Source organism: Arachis ipaensis, chromosome B06 (genome assembly GCF_000816755.2).
Source record: "Arachis ipaensis cultivar K30076 chromosome B06, Araip1.1, whole genome shotgun sequence".
Taxonomy (NCBI): domain Eukaryota; kingdom Viridiplantae; phylum Streptophyta; class Magnoliopsida; order Fabales; family Fabaceae; genus Arachis; species Arachis ipaensis.
In genome coordinates, this window is record NC_029790.2 from 106,583,485 (window position 1) to 106,605,165 (window position 21,681).

Below are 21,681 nucleotides of genomic sequence, written 5' to 3' on the forward strand. Positions count from 1 at the left end.
AGAGGAAAGCAGAGATTCAGAAGACAAAGCATCTCCAAAACTCCAACATATTCTCCATTACCGCATAACAAGTAACCTTTAATCCATGCTCTATTGTTTATTTGCAATTCAACTAATAAACATAAATGACTTCCTGACTAAGATTTACAAGATAACCATAGATTGCTTCAAACCAACAATCTCCGTGGGATTCGACCCTTACTCACGTGAGGTATTACTTGGACGACCCAGTGCACTTGCTGGTCAGTGGTACGAGTTGTGAAAAGTGTGATTCACAATTCGTGCACCACCTACTCTATTTAGCGATGCAAACCAATTTTGCAAATCTTGTCATCAATGCCAAAAATCCAGAAATACCTCACAAAAGGATGAAATGCCCCCAACAACCGATGATTTTTTACGAAATCTTTGATGTTTGGGGCATGAATTTCATAGGTCACAATGGGTTTTTGTACATATTGTTAGCAGTGGACTACGTCTCTAAATGGGTGGAAGCAATTCCTACTCGTTGCAATGATGCTAATACTGTTGCTTCCTTTTTGAAAAATAACATCATTTGTAGATTTGGGTCACCACGAGCAATCGTGAGTGATAAACCACTATTTTATGGTTTATCTTGTGCTCAATTGAGTGGTTTTTATCAAGTCTTTGCACACTTATTCATACTAATTCCATGGTTTTATAATTTCCTTCCTGATTTTGTGCTATGATTGAAAACATGCTTCTTTGGGCTTTAAATTTGCTATGTTTAATCCTCTCTTATTACCATTCGATGTCGTGATATGTGTGTTCAGTGATTTCAGAGATTACAGGGCAGGAATGGCTCAGAGGATGGAAAGGAAGCATGCAAAAGTGGAAGGAATACAAGAAGCTGAAGGAACTGCAAAGTTGTCTAGCTTAACCTCTTCGCACTCAAACAGTCATAACTTGAGCTACAAAAGTCCAAATGATGCGGTTTTAATTGCGTTGGAAAGCTAACATCCAGGGCTTTGAAATGATATATAATTTGCTATAGTTGCCATACAGCTAGGCGACGCAAATGCGTGCTCTACACAGATGCATCGCAGTGACAAAAATCAGCGTGTTTCAATTCACAACCAGCGAATTCTGGGCTGTTTCTGACCCAGTTCTCGGCCCAGAAAACACATATTAGAGGCTATAAAGTGGGGGAATGCATCCATTCACCAGGGAACAATTCAAACAACATTCATTTATATATAATTTTAGGTTTTAGATGTAGCTTTTAGAGAGAGAGGTTCTCTCCTCTCACTTAGGATTAAGATTTAGGATTTCTATTATGTTTAGGCTACTTCTCTTCAATTACAGGTTCAATGTTCCTTTAATTTATTTTCTACTTTTATTTATTCTATTACTTTAATTGTTATTTATCTTTTCAATTTGGCTTATGAACCATTCATGTTAGGATTTTCTTAATTAATATAAATTGAGGTATTTCAGATATAAGATCGTTTTATTTTATTTATGTTATTGATGTTTTCGATTTATCCAAATTATTTTCATTCGAGTAGATCTTCTTCCCTTTTGGCTTTGGTTGATTAATTGGTAACACTTGAGTTATCAAACTCAACTGTTAATTGAAATTGGAATTGCTAATTGATTCGAATCGCTCTAAAGTTAGTCTATCCACAGGAATGGACTAGGACTTGAGGAATCAATTTAATTAGTCCACTTGACTTTCCTTTGTTTAGTAAGGGTTAACTAAATGGGATTAAAACCCAATTCTCATCACACCTGATAAGGATAACTAGGATAGGACTTCCAATTCTTATACCTTGCCAAGAGATTTTCTAATTATTAATTTATTTTTCTTGTCATTTAAATTACTTGTTCCTTATTTCAAAAAACCCAAAAATACACTTTTTCTCATAACCAATAATAAATCATACTTCCCTATAATTCCTTGAGAGACGACCCAAGATTTCCATACTTCGGTTATTATTTTTATTAGGTTTGCTTAAGTGACAAACAAAACTTTTGTACGAAAGGATTCTCTGTTGGTTTAGAAACTATACTTACAACGCGATTATACTTTTATAAAATTCTTTACTAGCAGAAAACCAGTTCGTCAGTGAGCGACCAAGGAACCCATTTTTGTAATAGGAAAATCGAGGCATTGATGAAAAAGTATGGGGTTATTCACAAAGTTTCTACAGCCTATCACCCCCAAACCAATGGGCAAGCGAAAGTATCCAACAGGGAGATCAAAAGAATCTTAGAGAAGGTGGTTAACCCACAGAGGAAGGATTAGAGTTCCAGATTGGAATGAGCCCCTTCCGTATTGTTTTCGGGAAACCCTGTCATCTTCCGGTTGAGATCCAACATAGAGCCTTTTGGGCGGTGAAGAATTGCAATCCGGACTTAAAGGGGGCGGGAATGGAACGTAAGCTCCAATTGGAAGAGTTCGAATGCCTTAGGTTGGAAGCATACGAAAATGCTCAGTTCTACAAGGAAAAAGCTAAGGCATTCCATGACCAGAATATAAGGCAGAAGAACTTCAAGATAGGTGACGAAGTACTTGTGTACAATTCAAGGTTGCGATTCAAGCCCGGAAAATTGAGGTCTAGATGGGATGGTCCGTTTAAAGTAGTAGATGTCAAGCCATATGGGGTGGTGGAGGTGATTCACCCCACTAATGGAGTTAAGCTCAAGGTCAATGGTCATAGGGTAAAGCTTTATCACACTCAACCCAAAAATGCCAAGGAGTTGGAGATTTTCCTCCTTGGTGAAGTTCCCAAATGACCAATGAAGCCATGCAAGTCCAACTTAGGACTCTAAACCAAAGTGCTTGGTGGGAGACACCCCACCATGGTGACATTATTCCAACTCTATCTCTTGTTTATAGTCTTTTGCATTATTTGCCTTTTTGTGATATAATGGTTAGTTTAGGTTTGATTTGATGAATTTTGAGCTGTCCAAGATGTATTGCTTGTAGACTGTGAATTTGTGCTTATTTAAATGGTTTGGGTGTGGTTTGTTGATATGCTAAGGGTGGGAACCTTGGTTTTGAGAAGAAATGAATTTTCTGAAACAGGACACCTGTGCGTCCGCACAACCCTGAATTTTTTGCCATGTGTGCGGACGCACCAGCCTGAGCGAGCGATCACTCGCGTGCGCCCGCACGCACTCCCTTTCACGCTCCACCTGTGCGGCCGCACAGATGTATGCGTCCACACGCAACTCGACAACCTCTCTGTTGGCAGCAAGGGAACAGCTTGTGCGTGGGCACAACCCACCCCATTCCTAACCTCTGTGCGTGCGCACGGACCTATGTGCGCACGCATGCGAACCTTTGTCCTCAAGCTTTTCTAAACAAAAAAAAAATCTCTGCGGTCGCACGTCCTTTTGCAACTCCTCTGGTCGCAGCGATCGCACGCTGTGTGCATTCGCACCGCTCCAAGTTTTCGTCTCTGTGCGTCCGCACAAGACGCATTCTGGGCAATAACAAGGCAATTTGCCCTGTTGAGAGGCAGCCCCCCTCTTTCCTTTTTCTTCTTCACAGCTGCCTCTCTCCCTCTTCTCTGCCCACTGCCGGCGCCCTCTCTCTTTCCCCTTTCTTCCCTTCTCTTCTCTCTTTTCCTTCTTTCTTTCCTTCTCTTTTCTATATACACCACGGGTGAGCTCTCCCTCTTCCGGTGTTGCTTTCTTTTCCGGCGAACCCAACCGCCGTAATTTCGCAGTGGCTATAAGAAGTGCCATTGTTTCCCACCTCATTCTTGTCTTCTCAACCTTTATATCTAACGTTCTTGTTTTCCTTTTCTCTTTATGTTAATATTTTCTTTGCAAGTGTTTCCATCCCTTTTATATTGCTTAGATTTTATTAATTGCTTTCTTTCTTGTTTCCTTGATTTGCAAAGTGTTGTTGTTTGATTTTTGGGACTGGTTATGAGCATATTTGAGCTTAATTGTGATGAACTTGCACATTGCATACCACATATTCGATAAAATGTCTCAATAAACACTTTGTTTGATTCATATGACTTGACCATCATATGTGTTCGATTTATCTCTTGTTAGGCATACTGTATGAATTTTGCAACGTCTATAATGACTTTTGATGGTTGTTAAGTAAATTCACCGATGCATTTCCTTGTTTGTTCATGTGCAATTCTCGGTTGCAAATGCATTGTGTGGTATGAATTCATTTGTCGTTGTTCATAAAAAATTTTTGATATGGTAACCCCTATACAATGGCTCAACCTTAGTTGATGTCTTGATCAAACATCTTTTGCACTCAAATTAAGACCATTGTATGTGTGATTACCACTTCTTGAGAATGAACAATTGCTAATTCCCTTTTGGGGCTTGCTTAAAGCTTCGAGTTGTTAATTGCTTAAGGGTGTGATTGCCGTAATGATCGGCCGGTGTGTGTATCCCACCCGCGCGCATTATTGGAACATATACACCGTGTTTTTATAAATTACACCACTTATATAAGCCTCTTTCAAAGTTATTAATGCTTCCTCAATGATTTTTACTTTAATGTTGTCCTATGATCTCGAAATTCTTTTGTTTGTATTTTCAGGATGAGAAAGAAGGGTAAGGCACTAGCTTCTTCGCCGGTTAGGAAAACTACCACTCGCTCTCCTAATATTTGGTGGAATCGCCGCGGTAATAAACTGGTTACCTTGGTTAACCGAAGAGCCGACTCTCAATACGAGGCCATTGAGAAACGTAAAATCCATTGGGAGCGGCCGTTGAAGGTTCCAAGCCAATACAAGGAGATTATTCACGAAAGAATCGCCTCACTTCATTGGGAGTTTCTCGAGCGAGAACCTATTGAAGTCAATGAGACTATGGTGCGGGAATTCTATGCAAACTACCAAGCTTGGGAAACAGAGTCAGTCTTCCTCCGGGGTAAGATGTTGGATACCTCCAATCAAGCTCTAGAAGCTATCCTGAACATTCCCCATATTGCATTTGAGAAAGACAGATACTCCAAGATAAATGAGGATGTCTTCGAAAGAAGAATATCTCTGACTCCCATTCTTGAGAAAATAGACCGTCCTGGTGCATCTTGGGAGTATAGCAAAGGGAAGAATTCTGTTTCCACCAGTATTGCATATTCTGATTTGAATGCTGAAGCTCGTATATGGCATCAAATTGTGGCGGACTATATCATCCCGAGCACCCATACCACCCATGTGAGATTTAGAACTGCTTTGCTACTATGGGCTATTATGCAAGGGAAGCATATACCCATCTTGCCTTTATTGCGCAAATCAATTTGGAAATTGATTGAGAAGAAGAATGTCAGCATTCCATTTCCATCGATAGTGATGCGTTTAGCAAATACAGCTGGGATAGAGAGGCGACCAATGGATAGAATGTTTGAGTTTCCTAGTGGCAACAAATTCATTCCGAGAGGAGATTTGGAAAGATCAACAAAAATAACCCCCTCCAAGAGGAAGGCACCCATAGCACCACCATCAAGTCCACCGACCCTATCAACTACTTTACCTTTTTTTCGTCCTCTTCCGGATCTATTCCGCGACAACTTGCATGATATCCACCACATGGAGAATTTGGAGAACAAGCGTTTTGAGTGGATAGTGGCAAGTTTAGAAGGAAGATACCCCGGCCCGATTCCTACACCTTCATCCGAGCTAGCTGGGGAAGAGCTTGATGCAGTTGACCATCCCATTTCTGAGCCCACCAGCTGAAGGTGGCCCCCTCTTCATCCTTCTGGATCGCGAGCATGCATGGAGGACCGTGCACAATTTAAGTGTGGGGGAGGATCGATGACCTCAAGGGGGTAAAAATTTCTTTCTTAAAGACACTTTGTAATGTCTCTTGTAGTACTTTTTTCTTTATTTTTGAGTAGTTTTATTCCTATTGCATCTTGTTTGGTTTGTTGTGAATATTTCTTTATCATTTATGAATATTTAGTAGTTAATGTTTGCATCTTGCATGATATGATGAATAAGTGTGAAAACACCAAGGAATTCCCATGAAATCCTTTTCTAAGGGCATACCATTGATTGAATTGAAAAAAAAAATTGTTTTACCAAGTTGCTTGGAGTATTTTGTTTGTAGAACATGGAAAAAGAGCTCGAACAACATACCTTGTGAGATTTGAGCTTTAATAGATGGTTGCATTTTCTCAACCATAATGTTGTTCTTGTGTGTGATTGTACTCCTTTTTTATTGTAATCATTGATTTACATGATTCTTTATGTCCTGTATTTGTGTTTGGATGCATTTAGCATGATTGAGGCCATCTTTGATGATAAACTCACTAACCTATATGGCCAACCTTGCATTCACCTTTGTGAACCCCTTTGAGCCTATGAATCCCCTTTTGTTCTGATGATAGCACATTACTCCCCTTAAGCCGAAAACCATTGATGTCCTTGAATTATTCCTTGATTAGCTTGGGTGGATTAGTGTGTAAATTCTAAGCGTGGGAGAAGTTTAGAAAGCATTGGTGATAAAGGCGTGAATTCTTCGTGAAAATTTTTGGTAATTAGGTAATACTCATGCATTCCATTAATTGAAACATATGCATTCATAGTTCAATTAAAAAAAAAAAACCTAGTGCATAATAAAGTATGAATAAAAAGTGCAAATAAAGGATGCATATGCCATGGTTGAAAGAAAATGCATGAGTAAGATGAGATATAAAAAGGAAATGGGTTAGAAGGTTGCATTGTTATGTGTATATAAGTGATGTAGGATTAGGTGGACATTCAAGCTAATCAAAAAATTAATTCTTTAAGTCCACTTGACCAAACTTCATCCTACCTAAACCCTAGCCCCATTACATCCCTTTAAAGACCTCATGATATTTGTTATTCATGCATTAATACTAGTTGATTGTTAGATGAATTGCAAGTCTTTGAAAAGCATGATAAAAGGAGAATTGAGTGGTAAAATGCTAAACACTGAGCAAATTGAGTGGATACACATCCGGTGAGGGGTTCGATTGCTCAATTCCATGTTTTTACACCTCATATCGCGTCTTCTTGCAAGTTGTCTGATTGGATAGTTTTGATAACTTCAATTCAATTCTTTGGACATTGATCTTAATGCATGAATCCTTGGCATTGACCCTAAAAGTTCTCTTGCGATGGATTGGAATTTCATAGTTTGTTTCTACCAACTCTCATCATAATACATATTAGAGATTAGTTTTTAGATAGTTGCATGCATTTAAGTAGTATATAGCATAAGTCATTCTCCCTTTCATTTATCTCCTTTGTGTGTTTAGCATGAGGACATGCTAGTGTTTAAGTGTGGGGGAATTGATGAATCCATATTTGATGATGATTTTTGGTTAGAATTGAATGGATTTTCATCACATAAACTCACACTTATTCCCTTGAATAGCATGCTTTTGGTCTCTCCTCCCAATTTGTGCTTGATCATGAAAATATGCTCTTTTATACTTAATTTAATCTATTTTATTCCATTTGCCTTCCATTCGATGCCTTGATGTTGTTGGTGAAGTGATTTCAGGTGTATAAAGTAGGAATGGATTGGAGAAAATGGAAGAAGAGCATGCAAAGTGGAGAAAGCAAGAGAAAACAAAGGAGTGAACTCAGAGACGTGTGCGTGCGCGCAGCTACCTGTGCGTATACACAGCCTTCCAAGCAGAGTGCGTGAAGTGCAGCGAGCACGTCATGTGTCCAGCCATGCATCACGTAGTGTGCGTGCGCACACCTTCCTGTGCGTCCGCACAGGCCTGGATTTCTCGCGATGTGTGCGGACGCACCAGCCTATGCGTCCGCACAGGTGTCTGCACATGACTTCATTAAAATAGCACGTGCCTCGAAATTTGAGGACTTTGGAGCCCATTTCTGAAGTCTTCTAGCTCATATTAGAGGGGAGAATGAAGCCATAACATACCATATCATTTTAGTATAGTTTAGGAGTAGTGGTAGGAAGTTTTAGTTTTAGTTTTTCTCTAAGTTTTTCATCATCTCTATTAGGGTTTATATTAGAGTTTACATTCAAGTGCCATTTCCATTTTTGATCTTGGATTTTGCAAGCTCTCATTGTAAGTAATTTCTTGATATTACTCTTTATAGTTACATTGTCATTGCTCTTTCTTCTAATTCAAGTTATAGTTCAATTTTGATTTTCTCTTGCAATTTCAATTTCTTGTTGATGAATTTGATGTTGTATGTTGATTATATGCTCTCTTGTGTTATCTTTGTTGATTGAGATCAATTGTTGCTTTTGTTTTAAGTCTTTACTCATTTTCCTCATGTTTAAGCTTTTTGCCCACTAAGTGTTTGAGAAAATGTTAAACATGGTTTTAGGCTAAATTTTTTGTTCTTGGCTTGGGAAAAGTGAGCAATTGGGTTCCTAGAGTTGGAATGTCCAACATTTAGTTTCAATTCTTGGGTTGTTAATTGTCCTTGTTCCCACTAACGCTAATTTGTTGCTAAGATAATTAGCAAGCAAGTTAGGATTTGTAGGTTAAGTACACTTATGCTCATTTAACTTACCTTCCGATGTGAGGGTTGATCAAGTGAGACTAATCCATCATAATTGTTATAGTTGTGGTTCCAACAAGAAAAGGACCCTTAGCTCACTCCAAGCCAAGACTCTTTTTCTTTATGCTTTCAATCTTTTATACCTTTATATGTTGATTTATTTCATACTTTACTTGTTTATATTACATAGTCGGTTCTTTAATTTCTTAATGCGTTCAATCATTACAATTTTGCATGTTCTTTTATTGCTTTCTATGTTCATTTCTTTATTCACAACCCGTTAATCACTACAACCGAAATTGCATACTTATTGTTCTAAAGTGCTCTTAGGGAGACGACTCGGGAGTCTAATACTCTCGGTTTTATTTTGGTTTTGCTTGTGACATATCTTGTGAATTTCCAATTTGATTCGAAGGGTCAATTCGTCAGGTTGGGACTATACTTACAACGTTAAATCCGTTTCCTTTGGATAACCGAGTTCCTAACCCACATGCGAATTGAACCTCCGTCTTACATCAGTATAATGGGTCGGGTTATAGCTAACGGATCATAGCACCCCAATCTTGACTTGTGATATTTTTCAATTAGACAGGTTGACCTTTCAACCTATAAATTGGAATCGGAATAGTAGTAGTCCACAAGGTCAACTTGTTGGATTAAAAATATAAAAACAAAGGAAAAAGTTACGTTGGAATATTGAATAGATAAACAAATAAATAAATTAAGATGAAAAGTGAGAGGGTTATTTTTTATCTATAATTCAGTTTGTGCAGTGAGTGGTATCTCCAAAGCTAAAAAATGAATGGAATATGTAAAGTTTGTCTATGAAATAAATAAATAAAATTTAAAATCTTGAAATTGACAATAAGGATAAGTGAAATAATTGATGGGACGTGTGTAATGAATGCTCCTAGATAAACCTATACAATTACCAAGGTTGTGATGATCGGTTGCATGCTTGATTGTCATGATTGACGATTCTAATTGATTGGGATATGGAAGGTTTTCTTTTGGCTAGTTGATTTGATAAGTGGGTGGGTTTGGTATTGTAATCGTGTTGTAAAATTTTGGAGTTACAATATGTGCTTCGCATTTGGATGTATATTGGAGTTTCTAAAAGTTTTTTGAAGATGAGTAAAAGTGGTTAGTGTGTCTATATTTTTTATGAGAAGTGCAATATTTGGATTTCACTACAAGATTTTTATTTATTTGAGGAAATATTTTGGTGAAGGTTTCTAAAAACCTCCACAATACATTTTATTGATGGCAATTTAGAAAACCTCTACTAATAATTAATAAAAATTATATTTTGAAACAAAACCTAATTTTCTCTTTCTTTTTTCAAAATGAGAGATTGAGTTAGCTCAGAGAGAACCTAAGTTTTCTGCGCCATTTTTTGCCGTTGTTTCCGCTGCCGTTTCTGTCGTCGATACCATCACCACTTCCGTGTCCGTTGCGGTAAAGAGCTAATGGATCGAGCTACTTCTTCTATCAACGTGTTTTTAGATATGTTCTTCTATACTGTTGTTTCTGCCACAGTGGAGTTTTCGCCACCGTTGTTGCTGCCGCCGTTTCGGTCACCACTGCCATTGTTGTTGCTGCCGCTGTTGCCATGGTAGAACGCTTCTGGATTGAGCCACCTCCTCTGTCAACGCGTTTTCAGATTTATTCGCTCCTAAACTTCTACTTCGATGCAACTTTCTCTCCCTCTATATTTCTCCTTCGAGCTGTTGCTGGTACTTCTTCTTCGCTATTAATTTGTTGATATCTCTTCTCTATTAATAAATGTCCTTTTATTTTGAAGAATTTCATTTGTCCTTTTACGTTTCTCTGCGTCTTTGTTATTTTGGATTTGATTATTTGCTATGATCATGATTCTCTATCTCTCTTTCTAATTGTGAATTATAATTATTTGATTAATTAATTGTTCTCTTGTCCTATTAATTGACATTTTGATATGTTCCTGAAGATACAAATTAGTTTTCCATTTTTCTGAGTATATTGAATGAAAGGTTAAGAAAGAATCTAATGGATTTTATCCCTATATGCGTAGGTTTTGCAATAATCTTTAGTTCTTAACCTACTGATATGGACATTTCTTTAGTTCTGTTGTGTAATTCAAATTCTGTTTTATTTATTCTCAGTGTTTAGCTTCTTACTTTCTACTTTCCTGTGTTCATCTATTCAAGAAGACAATTGAAATTGCTAATCATTATAGGCAATTCTTCTTATATGTTTTACCATGTTTATAATGCAGGGTGAAGTAGATCAAGTCAGCATTTTATACTCTTCCCAAGGTTTACATTATTTCATGCTGCTCTACATTTTTCCCTCCCTCCCTTCCCTATACTTGTAACTTGTTGTCTTTATAATGAAATGAAATTTTCCCGAATTAACATTAGAGTGAAACTTAATGTTTTCTGTTAAAAAAAACAAAGATAAAGTGTTTGAATTAATCAAAAAGCTTCAAGTCATCTCATGAATTAATCGCAGGTTGCAATATATACTATATTGGTTTATACTATACTGCTACTCTTTGATTTCAGTTCTTAATATGTTAATTTCTATTTTTTCATTTACAATATATAATATATAGAACACTACTTATATAATCAGAGCATATTCTTCTTATATATGGTCTTTGCACAAAGCAAAAACTAAGGTATAAAGAGCTTGAGATGATCTAGCAGTCTGGAACTGAGAATTTGATTAATTTGTTGATCAAACCACATTAGCTTCCATCAGGTTCTTCATTATTTTCTTTACCTGCAATTGCTGGACAAGAAATTAAGCCCTTAGCGCAATTGATGGAGACTGCTTACATTGGCAGATAGGGTAAGTTGATTGATCTTTGGTAATCTTGATGGTTTTGAAAAACTTGCATTTTGCTGATTTTCGTTCTTATTTTATGGTACGGATAAATTTACTTTTATTGTAATTACTTGAATATGAATATAGTTATTAGACACGGTGAGACTAGTGGTTTTATTTTGTTGTGACACTCTGCATTGTAGGTTGCTACTGCCAATCCTATAGCTGGGTCCCAAGTTTGATTGGAGGATCTAGAGGTAGCTTGGATAGATGGTGAAATTTTAGAGGTTAAGGGGCAAGACATCAAAGTCCTTTGCACTTCAGGTAAGACGGTGGATTTGCATGATTTTATTTTGATTTAATAATGGAAGCAATTGCAGATTATTTATTGCCTTGCAAAACATCATCTGCATTAGGTAAATAAGCATATAATTTAATGAACTTGGAATATATATGTACGTAACTATATATGTACGTAACTCTATATATGTACGTAACTAGATATATGTTATCTTATATATTTGTTTACTAAAATTAAAGAACTTAGAATTTAATTTGGAGAACAGAACACAGGCCACATTTGTAATACGAAAATATTTAGTAACAAAAAAGAATGAGTAAAAAACATTCAGAATTTATTTTATTTAGTATTCATTAATTTAATAAATACTAAATAAAGTAAATTCTGAAATCATCATTTCCTGAAACATTTGTTCATGCTTATATTTAATAGAGTAAGGTACATTACATACATATATATGTAGGTATAGATGGTACCTGAAGAATAGGGAGAAGAAGGTTTTGAAGCCCTAGTATGGTGACCCACCACAATCTTCCAGTTTGCATTTGATTGTTTGAGAGCGAAATAGAGATCCCTGAGGAAATTGAAAATGTATCATTTTCTAGGCAACACTCCTCTCCAATCATAAACATGTTGTGGAGGTTGAGTGAAGTACTTGTCCACATAGGGAGTTGTATCAAGAAAGAAAAACTCAGTTACTTGTGGAGGTTAGGTGTTTAGTTGTGTTTTTTCTATAGCTTCCATCAGGTTCTTCATTGTTGATATATGTTTGATAAAGTTTCAATTTTGACGCGTGGGGTTTGCCTGGAATTTGGTTTTTGAATGTTGTGAAGGTACTAAGCTATGGCAGAGAGAGAAGCATTATGTGATTCTTGAAGCTGTAGCTCATGACAAACATTGTACCTTGGTCAACATCTTAGCATCCCATTTTATCCACTCTTCTGATCCTTCCTAAGCTTCCTTATTTCTTGATTCTGCTAAATCCAATTTGGTAATCTTCCTTTTTTTTTCTATAAATTATGCTTGCTTACTCCAAATTTTAATTTTTCATACATAATAAGAGTTCAGTTGTGAGTTGTGACAGGAACAAGCTACCTTGTACAAGAGGCTAGTTTTTGATGTTGTTAGTTATTTAATATCTAAAGATAGAGATGATGACGTGGCTTATGAATTACATGCTAAAGTGAGTTCACCCTCATATATAGTTTTTCCCTTAATTCATTGTTCTTGTTCTATATCTATGCTTATTTATCTATCACAGTTATATTCTACTTAATAACTAATACTTTTATTCTCGAATTTGAAGACTAGTTATTACTCATGCTTGAAAAATTCAATATTGAATTTTGACTTATTTTACTGGGTATGCTACAGGCCTACTACATATTCCTGCACTATGAGTGTTTAATAAAAATACCAATACACCAAGTGACGGAAATTGAATGATCTGCTAACGTAAAATACATACATGTATGTGAATGTAATCCACACAAAATTATTATGTTCTGCTATTTCCTCTTTATTAATTATTCTCTTTCATTTCTTTATTTTTATTTTACAAATTAAACTCACTCATGGATTTAATTTCTGGTTTTATTAGGCATTTGCTTGGGTTTTTTTCATGCGATTATGAAACTTTGGTTGATGATTTACTTTTAAGTTGAAACAGAACGCTACCTCTTAGAGAAGCTTCCAGAGTGTGCAGAGAAGGAGCAAAATGATTATCCCAGTCCGTTGCTTCACCTATGGAAAGGTGATTTTCTCTTCTTCCTTGCATTTCAACACACTATTGTTCTCTCTTTTTCACGGTTTCAGGGTTTATTTAATAAGTCTTTGGATAATTGGTGCTCAATTTTTGTTTATAGGTTATCAAAAACAAATGGGATGCATATTTGGACCTTCTTCAGTCAGATTACTCTGAAGGATCAGTTTCGCCCTCTTTCTTCATACTTTCAATTCCTACTTTTCCTCGGTTAGGATTTATAGCCTGTATATTTTATTACTGTTGCGACTGCCTTATTATATATGTAATATGTTACATCTTATAATTCTGTTATTGATTTTGTATAGCTATGTTATTCATAGCCGAGTTAGATAGAAAGATTGATTTTTTTCACTTGTTTGTCTATCTAATTAGTTATTAATTTATTGGATCTAACATGCTTGGAAAAACGGTAGTATGAGTAGTCAATGGTTTAGGATGGATGGTAAACAAATCCTGATTAATCATGGTCTATTCAGAAGCTATTTGATTGTTGTACATTATTTTAACCTTTTCAATTCAACATGCATTTGCGTATGTTTAATATGTGAAATTCGGTATTGCTTTTTCAGTTTTCCTTAATTGCTGATGGCATTTTAGTTGATTATTTAGGTCTAATATAGTTGCCTTAACATCACGGATTGCAAAGATGCGCTGGATGCTTTGGGGCTGGTTCATTATTGTTGTAGGCGTATGCTTATGACGCATGTTGACCTCATTGAGAAGCTCCTGAATTACAACAGTAATGTGTCTCTCTCTATAGTGTCATTGTTTTTTGTTTCTTCCATTCATGTCCATTTTCTAACTTCGCCTGTTTTGTACTTCAAATGATTGAGTTTTCAATGAAAAACTTCGAATTCTTTAGTGTAAAATTCCCCTTGTATCTTCATTCCTTTATAGCATTGGATACAGGTTAGCCATAATGTTATGTATTTGATATCATGAAATGAATAGAGTAATTGATTATTGATTTTATTTTCATAGTTATATGAAGTTAGGGTTGCAAACATTGAAAATGCTTGCATAATTGTGCAGGTATGAGTTTCAAGGTTTACCAGATGCATTCTTTCCTTTAGTTTCAAGGTCTTTTGGGATTGCATTCATATTTTCATTTTGAGATATTTATGTAATTAGAATTGAATGGTATTGAAATATTGAAGTTGTTTTATTTTACTTTTAAAAGAAAAATAGTAATAGTTATGTAGAATAATACCATATGCAGTTATATTTGGAACTATTGATGTTGAGATTTTTTTTTTAATATTTAGAATTGTCTTATATTGAGGAATTGTGTTAAAAAATATTTAATTTTTAAATTTTGATATTAAAAAATAAATTTTTTAACTTGAGAATATGTAAAATAAGATGAAAATTAATGAATGATTTGAAATTAAAAATAAATAATTACAGAATTTGTGGAGGTTTGAAAATCTCACAAAATAGTTAACTTGTGTTAAATTAAAAAATCAATTTGTGGGGTTTAAACTGTCACAAAAGTGATTTAAAACTGCAAAACCCCCCACTAAACACATACAAAACCTCCACTGAATAGATTGTGGAGGTTTTTAAAAAACCTCCCACAAAAGACCTCGTGGCACCTCAAATTTTAGGAGTTTTAGAAACCCCCACAAATAAGAAAAAAACTGTCACAAATAAACAAAACCTTGTAGTGTTTGTTCACATATTGTTGGTCCTGATTGTTTGGTGATTTGATCAGTTTAGAGTGTAGAATGTCTTTAATGATGTCCTCCATTTTGGTGTTGAAAGGGGTGTATGTGTCGAATTTTGGTGAGTTTGAAAGGTTTTTGGTCCATCTTATTGTTTGGGTATTTGTTCCGTTTGTCTTCCTCTCAGTTAGTGTTGGGTCTTTCTGCTTTTCGAATTTGTCAGAGCTCTTTTATTTCAATTTGGCTTGTTGTTTTTTCTCTGAACTCATCCAATGTCTTCGGTTTATAACTACTATGGTTTCTTGGAAATTCCCAGGGCGGAGTTTGCTTTTTGGTGTGTGCAAGTGGACCTCTAGATTGAGGTTACGTATCTCCATGGTTGCCTTTGTGAACCTTGTCATGTAATCTTTAAGGCTCTCGTGTGTCCTTGTTTTATGGTGCTAAGGTAGTCTGAGTCGTGTACGTAAATCTTTGAGGCAACAAAGTTATTAACAAAGAGGTAGGTCAGCTAGTCAAAACTTGATATAGAACCTGCACCTAAGCCAGGAAACTAGATCAAGGAAGCATCATCTAAAAAGGTAGGGAATATACAACAAATATCGGATCGAATGCACCATTCACGAACATCATTGTATGAAACTTAGCGAGATGTATGTTAGGATCACCGATTCCTTTATAAGGTTTCAACATTGTTGGCAGGGTGAAGTTTTTGGGCATCTGAAAGCTCATGATGTCTTTTGAAAATGGATTAGTTCTCTTCATCGTTGATTTCGGAGTGATCTCATCATGGGTTTGGCCTCCGACATATGCTCTTCTTCGTCGTCTTTGTTTTCAGAATTTTTGTGTTCTTTCCTCTTGCTTCGGCTACTGTCTCTGATTCAACAAGTCGGCCATTCGTTGGTTCTCTGCTCATTGATGGCCATTAGCTCAGCCTGAATGGGGAGAGGTGGAGGGTTGCTCTGTTTTTCTGCCATAGGTTGTGACCTGCAAAAAAGAGGTAAAAATATGGTAGGAGAGAACAATGGTGGGGCTAGTTTATTACTTAGGCTCCACGGTAGGAGCCAAATGTTCCTACGTAGTAAGTCTCATGAGAGGTATAGCTCGTCCAATCCAAGGTTGAATTCACTCCCACCTGGGTCGGATGAGATATATGGAAATGTAATAAGTAAATTGCAAAATTTTTTTTTTTGAAAAGCTTCTTATGAAAGTTTGCCAGCATAATATATAAAAATGTAATAAGATATTAGGATATGTAGCTCAGATAGATACCATAGTAGTCTTTCATGGATTATTTAAAGTGGTAGAAAAAGTCAAAATAATGTACTGAGTTTAGAGTTTTCTTACATTAGATTATTTAGATAGTGTTCCTGTATAGTAAGCCTCGGGAGAGGTATAGCTCGTCCGGTCCAAGGTTGAATTCACTTTCGCTTGGGTTGGATGAGATATACGTCGGCTTCCTAAGAACAGCGGTGGTGGGTACCTGCAAAAGCACTCTAACGCTCAAGTCAACAAGAGATCAAGTGAGATGAGTATATTGCAATTCAGAGTGAATAGCGTACTTTTTACGTAGCAAGAGTTTTGTATTTATAAAGTTATTGTGTTATAGGCAGTTATTAGTATTTGCGAAGCCGTTGAGGATGTTAGCCTGATTTTGTGGTAACTGCTCCTGAGTGATATTTGATTTTATACAAAAAGGTCTGTTAGGAAAAAAAAACACGTTCTTTTGATTTGGCATGTATTTATATATTTTATTCAGATTTCAATTTATAGATATAATTAGATCGGGTTATAGCTAGCAGATCAGATAGTACAAATCATTTGTGCAAGTTGACAACACGTGTCTCTACAAAAAATTTAAAGAAGCTCTTAGTTGAAAACTAGAATATTGTTGCTTTTGTTATCGTGAAAGAAAGACGACTGCTTATACTTGTCAATTTTACCTAGATAATTAGTGGAGGAATGTTGTTAGGAGGGATAGTGTAAGTATTATTTTTTATAGCCATAATTATATTAGGTCAAAGCTCTTACTAATAGTGCGTGGGAGCTTTCAAGATTCATTTATTCTGTGTCAAGTACGTTGCATCGAATTCCTAAAAAGATAGAAATGAGTCATCAACCTAAGAAAATTTTTTTTTTTTCGTTTTTTTTGCCCAATATGATTATGAACCAGTTGTTTTACAAGTTATTTTAGGACAAAGTAAAAATACAACATGCAATATGAGCAATTTTAAAAGTGAAAAAGAAATACATTCAATGGCCGGACAGGATCGATCGTCGACTATTAATTTTGGCCTTGAATTATAGACATTGTTGGAATCACATGACGACTCATAAAATCCAATTTTTGAATAAATGAATATATTTTATAATTTCTAAGTTTAAATAAAAAATCTCTTAATTTGATTTTAAGATATTGTTATCTAACTTAATATCATGTTTATTATTATTCTATACATTAAACAAATAAAAAATGATTAATAGATAATTACAAATTTATTAATGCACTAGCTAGTATGCATAAAGTTAGTAACGCATCCAGCTTTAGGCATGCTTCTTATGTATATTTGGGAGGTCCATGCAAAAGAACCATTTGGCACATTGATTTAGGCTAAAAGGTTGGCGTTGCGATATCTAGCCGATGATTCATGTTTATCCTTTTTCTTTTTTGTTAATAGAAAGTACATATTTGTTTATTATTAATTGAAAAGTTTATAATTTGTTAGTATAAAAAAATAATTTTTTTCGATATAAGGGTGTTTTCGACTGCCAATGATTTCGACTACAGAAAAAATAGTTTCAACTACAAGAAGCGAAAACGGATAAGTTGAAGTCGAAAAAAGATGATATAAAGAACGTCGAAATTGAAAGGCAGTTAGTGCCTTTCCTTGACCATCAAGGTTTACTACTCGACCTTCAAGCTAAGTGGAGGAGATAGGTGTGAAATTTGAGGAATAAGCTGAAGAAACGTGGGAGTTGAAGACCAAGAAAGATGTAGGTGTCAAAACTTAGGGTCAAGATTCTTCATGGTCAAGTTAAGGTCATGATTGAGAAAAATGAGGAAGTAAGATCGTGGACAATATACTCCATGACAAGTCTATCTCCAAGGTGCATGTGAGTGTTGGAAGTCTACTTTTATTTGCTTTTCTTTTATCTTCTTTTTTCTGTTTCTTTTCATTTATTTGTTTTCTTTTCATTTCTTTGCTTTACACATTTTATTTTTACGTCTATTCTTCAAGCATTTTTCTTGCTTTCAATTTCAATTTTAAAGTTTCATCTGTTTATTTGTAATTCTTTATTATTTACCACAATTCGAGCATCTCATATATTTCAACATGAATGCTAAGTAATTCCCAGGTCGAGCTCACTCTTTTGAATTTGGATTGACTTCGAGCAGAAAACAAAAGAGTTTAGCCAAAATAAGAGAGAAGCTACATGCTCACTGTCAGAAATAGGGTTTCCATTAGAACCCATGTTGTTTTGAATAAGCTCGATATGAAGTTCGAGTCGAAATTGATGTTGAAATCATCCTCAGGATAATCGGTCGACCATGACACGAATTCACCATCGATTGGTAAACCGGTCAGAGTCAAAATGTCTATCAGAGTCGGACCCATTATTCCATATGAAAAATAAAAATTATTAGTGGTAGGGCACCAAAATTACAGACTAGCTCTTAGTAAAGGAGCAGTGTAAGAAAGGTCGAAGGTAGCTAATTCTAAGTCATGCACAATATTCAGAGCTTCCTAAATAGGTTTATATACAGGTGCAAGTCGAGACATCCAGGTCAAGAAAAGGGACTCAAATCCATAGGGGGAGAAGTTCTAAAGACTCGACCAGCAAAGTATGAGGCTTTGCCATTCTTGCAGAAAATCAATGGTAAATCCTCTAGGGGCGATGGGAAGAAAGAAGAAATAGACTCAATCTGTTCTTGGATTGCCAAAGGGCCTAAGAAAGAATGTAATACTCAATTTACTGAAAATGTCAGAAATACCTGGTGGTGCCAGAGATCAGAGGTCTCTACATTTGGGTTTAGGGCTTTCAAAGGTCCATCTTCATTGTAGAATTGTGCCACTTTATCCACTAATGAAAGAGGGAGAATGACTTTATCACCTTCGCAAGAATGAGGAGTAGTAGCAATGGTTGTCGAAGAAGAAGAAGCAGCGGTGGTATCCGGTGTAGAGCACGATTGAGGCATGGATTGGGAAGCCATGGAAGATGCGTCATTCAGAGAGAAAGGAGATTAGAGTTTTCAAAAGGCAAGGTTTTCAAAAATTGGGGATGATTTTATTGCAAAAGTAATACTCTATTCAAAGAACGGCTCATTAAATCTTAGGGAACGTTATGTATTCACAGAAAAGTGCATGTCATTTTAAATGATGCGTAAATGTCCTTTCAAATTTTGAAAATTCGAAAAGGTTGCACATGCCCAGCACAAGGAATATTAAAACTTGTATTTTTGGACAAAATAACAAGTTTTAAAGGGCCAATTTGTTGGTACAAAAAATAGATTTTCCTTTATATAAGGGCATTTTTAACTGCCAATGGTTTCGACTATAAAAGTAATTGTTTCAATTATAAGAAGTGAAAACGGGCAAGCTGAAGTCAAAGAAAGATGGTACAAAGAACATCGAAGTCGAAAGGTAGTTAGCGCCTTTCCTTGAGTATCAAGGCTTGCTACTTGACCTTCAAGTTAAGTGGAGGACATGGGTGCAAAATTTGAGGAGCAAGCTAAAGAAACGTGGGACTTGAAGACCAAGGAAGACGTGGGTGTCAAAACTTGAGGAGGTCAAGATTCTTCATGGTTAAGGCAAGGTCATGGCTGAGAAAAAGGAGAAGTAAGATCGTAGACAACATGTTCCATGGCAAGTCTATCTCCATGGTTTATAAATACTAGAAGCTTAGAAGAGTTCTGCGACTTCTTCAAAAACACTAGATCATCACAAATAAGCCTCCGCCAAAATTTCCAGTCCTAGCGATGCAATGGAAAACCATGGAGCACAAGTGCATGTGAGTGGAAGTCCACTTTTATTTGCTTTTCGTTCATCTTCTTTTTTCTATTTCTTTTCATTTATTTGTTTTCTTTTCATTTCTTTGCTTTACACATTTTATTTTTACTTCTGTTCTTCAAGCATTTTGCTTGTTTTCAATTTCAATTTTAAAGCTTCATCTGTTTATTTTCATTTCTTTATTATTTGCCACAATTCGAGCATCTCATACATTTCGACACGAAACTAAGTAATTTTCGGGTCGAGCCTACTCTTTTTCAGAGGAGTCATATCTACTCCCCGATACTTGAGATCTTGATACAAGCTTGATTCGACACCCTGTCAAAAAATCCTATCGAGGTTACCAAAAATCAAGTGAAACATAATTATTTTTTTTTTCTGATAGTATTTCCAACCTCACAGATCATGAATTAATTTGCTACAAATCTGAGCTCCATTTATTAAAGAAGAAGAAAACAAAAAAGATAAAGATAGTGTCTCTTAGGTGTACAAATTTTGTTTATAATTAGGCTATACATGGTTTACTCTTCTATTGGTGTATAAAAGTAGTGCTTTGCAGTGTTGTAACCTAGACTAGTGCTTTTGTATCTTACATTTCATTTTTCAATTCAATTCCAATTCTCTTCATTCTGGTCTCTGTCTTTCTTGCTTCTTAAGAAACCATTCGAAACTCTTTTATGGTATCCAGAGCTTAGGTTTCTAAAGATCTATGGCTAACCCTAACCAAAAACACCACAGGCCTGGTGCACGAAATCGTGATCGTTCATTCCTTGGTAACGGCGTTAAAGACTTAATACGCACGTTCATAATCTTAGTTCTTTGTCACAACTTCGCACAACTAACCAGCAAGTGCACTGGGTCGTCCAAGTAATAAACCTTACGTGAGTAAGGGTCGATCCCACGAAGATTATCGGCTTGAAGCAAGCTATGGTCACCTTGTAACTCTCAGTTAGGCAGATTCAAATGGTCATAGAGTTTTAATAATTAAAAGATAAATAAAACGTAAAATAAAGATAGAGATACTTATGTAATTCATTGGTGAGAATTTCAGATAAGCATATGGAGATGCTTAGTTCCTTCTGAATCTCTGCTTTCCTACTGTTTTCATCCAATTCTTCCTACTCCTTTCCATGGCAAGCTGTATGTTGGGCATCATTTACTCCTTCCTACTCCTTTCAATGGCTACATCCCGTCCTCTCAGTGAAAATAGTCCAAAATGCGCTGTCACCACACGGCTAATCATCTGTCGGTTCTCGATCATACTGGAATAGAATTCAGTAATCCTTTTGCGTCTGTCACTACGCCCAGCACTCGCGAGTTTGAAGCTCGTCACAGCCATCCCTTCCCAGATCCTACTCGGAATACCACAGACAAGGTTTAGACTTTCCGGATCTCAAAAATGGCCACCAATAATTCTAGCCTATACCACAAAGACTCTGATCTCACGATCAAGAGACTAAGAGATATGCATTCAAGCTTGCTTTCATGTAGAACGGAAGTGTTTGTCAGGCACGCGTTCATAAGTGAGAATGGTGATGAGCGTCACATAATCATCACATTCATCATGTTCTTGTGTGCGAATGAATATCTTAGAGAAGAAATAGGCTTGAGTTGAATAGAAAAACAATAGTACTTTGCATTAATTCATGAAGGACAGCAGAGCTCCACACCTTAA

General features: G+C 36.0%; 1 protein-coding gene and 1 long non-coding RNA gene across 9 annotated transcripts; both read left to right on the plus strand.

Annotated features, from left to right (window-relative positions):
- Positions 2,284-2,760, plus strand: LOC107647188. Its single transcript, XM_016351303.1, has one exon. It carries the CDS (start codon positions 2,284-2,286, stop codon positions 2,758-2,760), a length of 477 nt encoding a protein of 158 aa, XP_016206789.1.
- Positions 9,450-16,875, plus strand: LOC110263451. 8 transcript variants are annotated; one of them, XR_002349126.1, is made up of 10 exons: positions 9,451-10,195; positions 10,717-10,756; positions 11,205-11,294; positions 11,474-11,594; positions 12,035-12,278; positions 12,405-12,754; positions 12,946-13,041; positions 13,241-13,324; positions 13,437-13,543; positions 13,946-14,352. It is a non-coding gene; the product is annotated as an uncharacterized LOC110263451 (long non-coding RNA). The 8 variants fall into 8 exon arrangements; XR_002349125.1 differs by having other exon boundaries at positions 9,450-10,195; positions 12,946-13,324; positions 13,946-14,353; XR_002349123.1 differs by having other exon boundaries at positions 9,450-10,195; positions 12,405-12,562; positions 12,640-13,324; positions 13,946-14,353.

What these genes read in the sequence shown, in the direction of transcription:
- LOC107647188 (XM_016351303.1), top strand. Translation starts at nt 2,284, where the DNA reads ATGAGCCCCTTCCGTATTGTTTTCGGGAAACCCTGTCATCTTCCGGTT.